At 42.4% G+C, this 4,933-nt stretch overlaps 1 protein-coding gene across 1 annotated transcript; it reads left to right on the top strand.

Moving 5' to 3' along the window:
- The first annotated feature begins 477 nt into the window (after positions 1-477).
- Positions 478-4,169, top strand: LOC128519233 (meiosis-specific nuclear structural protein 1-like). Its single transcript, XM_053492879.1, has 9 exons — positions 478-696; positions 780-907; positions 1,769-1,871; positions 1,976-2,205; positions 2,355-2,571; positions 2,712-2,819; positions 2,933-3,190; positions 3,735-3,860; positions 3,946-4,169. The coding sequence occupies exons 1-9, from the start codon at positions 478-480 to the stop codon at positions 4,081-4,083; spliced, it is 1,527 nt and encodes a 508-aa protein (XP_053348854.1). The 3' UTR covers positions 4,084-4,169.
- Positions 4,170-4,933: the final 764 nt, after the last annotated feature.

Below are 4,933 nucleotides of genomic sequence, written 5' to 3'. Positions count from 1 at the left end.
ATGAAATAGCATGTAAAGCTCATATGGCAATAAATTCTAATAGAAACAAACAATCCACACTATACCTTTTCCACTCTGACATTTATCATTTAATATTGACCTAAACGTCCAATTCGTTCCTTTTCTAGTTTCGGGTCAGAGCGCAGATTGTATAACGAAAGTGTTACTTACAGTGAGAGTCGCGCCGGTTTTAATTACTTACTGTACTGTACAGAATACAACAAGGACAGAGACGTTATAAAACACTATAGGATTCGGTTGTATTGTCATTGCAGTGACGTAGCCAGAGCATCAATAACAACATTGTAACATCATAAGGATAATGTTGCAGTAACGTCGATTCAATGTCACAATCGCGACGTTGCAGGAACTTATTGTGTGTGTGTGTGTGTGTGTGTGTGTACCCGGTATGTGTTGAGCATCGTTATTGTTGCTTGCGACTTTGTTTGTGGTATTTGCGTTCATTTCCAGCCCGCCATGAGTCAGCGCCGCCCCATTTCACGCAGCTTGCACGAGCGAGCGCATGCAGAGTTCCGGCGCCAGGAGGAGAGACGTGAGGATGAGAGCAGACGTGTGGCCAAAGAGAAAGAGTTCAAAGCTAATGTCAAAAACGAAGAGACAGTCGAGATGAAAAGGTATTTTCGTACGCTGCAAGATGAGAAGTACGACAGACAAATGGAGGAAGCCTTTCTGAAGGTCTGGTCTTTTCAAATGTTTCTCAAACATGTAAGTTTTGTTGAGTTTTTGTTCCCTGAATGTAGCCAACGTTCTTTCCATAGGCAGAGCAGGACAGAATATACAACGAGAAGGTAATGGAGCAGGAGGAGACGTTGGCAAAAGAACTGGCCCGCATAAGTGATGAGAAAATGCGAGATGAGAAAATGAGACAGTGCATCAAGCAAAACAGGTGCACATTGGTGAATAACTCTCTCACTCACTTACTTACTCATCATCCATACGGCTTTATCCTGTATACAGGGTCGTGAGAGGGTTGGAGTCTAGCTTAGAAGACTTCGGGCACAAGGCAGGGTACACCCTGGATAGGGTGGTTGGCACTAACGCCTAGCACCTCCAGGGTCCTGATTCGATTCCCGCCTCGGGGACTGTGTGCCTGGAGTTTGCATGTTCTCGCAGTGTTTGGTGGGTTTCCTTCTGGTACTCTGGTTTCCTCCCTTATGTCCAAAAGACATGCAGATTAGGCTAATTGGTGTTGCCAAATTGGCTGGTGAGTGTGTGCCTGTGGTAAATAACTAAAAGAATTTTATTTATTAGGAATTTTTATTAAGAACTAAGAATGTTGTCATCATTCTTAAATCATTTACATACATCTTACATTGGGTCAAGGGAACCTTAGTGGTTAAGGCATTTGACTACGGTTCGGAAGGTCACAGGTTCAAGTCCCACACCCACCAAGTTACCACTGTTGGGCCCTTGAGCAAAGCCCTTAACCCTCAACTGCTCAGATGTATGTTGTTGTTGGTCTTTCGACTGCTTCCGGCAAGGGGTCGCCACAGCGGAATATCCAGTTCACACAACAACTTGGCACAGGTTTTAAGCCAGATGTCCTTCCTGACGCGGCCCTCCTTTTTACCTGGGCTTGGGACCAGCACTGAGTCCAGTGGTTGGGAGGTTTGGGCACTGGCTAGGAATCGAACCCGGGCCTTCCGCATGGCAGGCGAAACACCTACCACTAAGAATATCATGACATAAAATTTTAGTTGCTCTAGATAATAACATCTGCCAAACGCCTAAATGTATTTATTTGTAGTGTGGAGATTCGTGAATTGGAGGCAAAGCTGAAATCTGCTTACCTAAACAGAGGAAGAGCGGAACAGTTAGCTGAGAAGGAGGCCATGAGGTGTGAGGCCATGGTGAGTGAGAACTTTCTAAACTACACCAGAATTCCTTAAAAGACTAAGAAATATTAAAAAAATAAACATGAGCTACTGATGTACTTGGATGTTTTGTATTTCAGAAGGAGGAAGCTGCTTTTGCACACAAGATGAAAAAAGAACAGGAGCGAGCAGCCGTAGAGGAGGAGAAGCAGGAGCAGAGGCGCTATGAGGAACTGGTTTGCTATCAGCAGGAACTTGAGAAGCAGCTGGAGGAGAAAGATAGAAAGAAACATGAGTCGTATGAGGAGTTCCTCAATGAGAAACTCATGGTGGATGAAATTGTACAAAAGATCTATGAGGAGGATCGCATGTGAGATGATTTTTAGTTTCTTTTTTTATTGTAAATTTTCATTTTCTAAATAATACTATAAACACAGACAGAAATGTTCTTCTCTCACTTCGTGGTTTGCTCGGGTAAGCCAGTAGTTTGACTTTAAAAGGGAATGTTTTATTTTCCAGGAAGCATGAACTCCAGCTTGAAAGGGTCGCGACCACACAGCGATACATTCAGGAGTTCAAAAACCAGCAGGCCGAATGGAGACGCCTGGAACGAGAGAAAATGGAGGAAGAAAACAGGCGCATTTTGGAGTATGCCAAATACCAGGAGAGGAAAGAACAAGATAGGATGGCTAGTGTTAGAAAAAGAGAGACAGCCAAAGAGAACCTTTACAAGATGGTGAGTGACCCTTCTTAGTAAAGCTGAATGTTTTAATCTTAGGATATTTCACACCACAAACTTGTCAGTTAACACTGCATAAAAATGCAGATTACTGATTAAAATATTCTGAACCGGCCTTTGTTTTGTTTTTCCTTTAGTTGACTGAGAAGATTAAAATGGAACAGAGGCAGCAGGAGGAGATGGACCGTGTCCGTGAGGAGCTCTATCTTGAGGAGCAGGAAGAAGCTGCCAGGCAAAAAGAAATCGTAAGAAATTCTTTTACTCAAGTTTAACCAACTGAAAGGATATGATTCCACCAATATACAGTAGCCCCATTTAAAGGCACATCTTTTAGCACAAAGCAATTTTTTTTCTACAGGAGGAGATGGAGCGCAGGATCCGGCAGAGGCTGGAGCTGCAGCAGACATATCAGGAACAGCTGGCCTTCAAACAGCTGCGCCTTCAGGCTGAGAAAGACGAGGAGGAAGCGTTCAGACAGATGATGCTGGCCAAATTTGCTGAAGACGACCGCATTGAGCAGATGAATGCTCAGAAGCGGCGCATGAAGCAGCAGGAGCACAAGCGTGCTGTGGAGAAGCTGATAGAGGAGACGAGGCGGAAATACCTGGCTGATAAGGTGATGCTTAAATCATGGAAAGGCTTCTAAATCTACTTGTGCAGTCCTACAGACATGTTATGCCTGCTTGTGTCATAAGCAGTAAGATTATTTCTATATTTTGAATATATATAAGGCGGCTTAGTGGTTAGCACTGTCACCTTGCACCTCCAGGGTCCAGGTTTGACTCTCGCCTTGGGGTACAGTGCATGGAATTAGTTTTTCCCGTGTTTAGTGGGTTTCCTACTAGTACATCGGTTTATTCGCACAGTCTAAAGACATTCAGATTAAGCTAATTAGCATTCACAAAATTGCCCATAGCGTTTGAGTGTGTATCTGTATGTGTGCCCTCCGATGGATTGGCAACTTGTCCGGGTTGTACCCCACCTCATTTTAGATGTTTGTGTGAGAAGTGGAGTGAGTGGATGGAGTGAGGGAGCTAGGTGATAGATAGGTAGGTAGGTAGGTAGGTAGGTAGGTAGGTAGATAGATAGATAGATAGATAGATAGATAGATAGATAGATAGATAGATAGATGTGGTCATATGTGATCTATTTGTGTGTAGGAGCGGGAAGCAGAGGAACGAGCGATGGAACAGGAGAGAGAAGCTCAGCGGCGACAGATCATCGAGGAGGAGAGGCTGAAGCTTCTCAAGCTCCATGCTACACAGCTATTGGGGTACCTCCCAAAGGTAAAAAGAGCACATTATATCTTTACCATATGTGTGTAGTTTATTTTTGTCGGACTGTAATAATTTTTTTGTTGTTTTTTTTCAGGGAATTTTCAAGGAGGATGATTTGGAACATTTTGATGAAGACTTTAAGAGCAGTTTACGGAAACGCGAGTCTGACATCGCTGAGGAGGATTGCGGACACGATGAGCAACAGCAGGTCATGTCTACGTGTGACCACTAGATAGCAGCTTTTTTTTTTTTGTAATTTATTTCACACACACTTCCAGCCAAAAGTTTTTGTTATTATTATTTCAATATTGTACATTAATACTAAAGACATTCAAACTATTAAAGAACACATATGGAATTAAGTACTAAGCAAAAAAGTTTGTGTTTGTAGTCATTGTCTTACTGAAAAACAAATGATGGTCCCTCTAAGTTTAAACCAGATGGGATGACATGTCGCTGAAAAATGCTGAAGTAGCCATGCTGGTTAAATGTACTTAAAAAAAAAAAAAAAAAAGTCAAATACAGTGTCACCAGCAAAGCACCCCCGCACTGTCACACGTCCTCCTCCTTGCTTCACAGTGGGAACCACACATTCAGGATCTGTTCACCCTCTCTATTCCTACTTTGGACTCATCAGAACAAACAACAGATTTCCACTGATCTAATGTCCATATTTTTTGTTTCTTGGCATTTTCCCCTGATCTAATGTCCATTCTTTTTGTCTTTTTTCCGCAATTCAACCAGGAGGGCCTGACTCAAACAGTCTCCTTAATATGTGCTCCATTCTGAGGTGCTGTAAACCAGCAGTTACTGAGGCTTGTCATTTTAATAATTGTATCCTCTGCAGCACAGGTATCTCTTGGTCTTTCCTTCCTGGTTTCATCAGAGCGTTTGATGGTTTAGTTGACTGCATGTTTTTTTGATTTTTTGGAATGACCTTATTTCTTAAATTAATTATGTCTTTTGTCTTTACTTAATTGAGTTGCCACAATACGAATTTGTACAGCAGTTGTAGTAGCATCAATAGGACCAGTACCAGTTAAAAGTTTTGACACACCTTCTAATTCAATGGTCTTTTCTAA

The sequence above is a fragment of the Clarias gariepinus genome, chromosome 3, assembly GCF_024256425.1.
Source record: "Clarias gariepinus isolate MV-2021 ecotype Netherlands chromosome 3, CGAR_prim_01v2, whole genome shotgun sequence".
Lineage (NCBI taxonomy): Eukaryota > Metazoa > Chordata > Actinopteri > Siluriformes > Clariidae > Clarias > Clarias gariepinus.
The sequence above is the reverse complement of the archived record's forward strand: the minus strand, read 5'-3'. Positions and strand labels throughout refer to the sequence as shown.

Coding starts and splice junctions, on each gene's coding strand:
- LOC128519233 (XM_053492879.1), top strand. CDS start 478: ATGAGTCAGCGCCGCCCCATTTCACGCAGCTTGCACGAGCGAGCGCAT. Junction 2,572..2,711: donor AAGAGAACCTTTACAAGATG/GTGAGTGACCCT, acceptor TTTTTCCTTTAG/TTGACTGAGAAGATTAAAAT. Junction 2,820..2,932: donor CTGCCAGGCAAAAAGAAATC/GTAAGAAATTCT, acceptor TTTTTTCTACAG/GAGGAGATGGAGCGCAGGAT.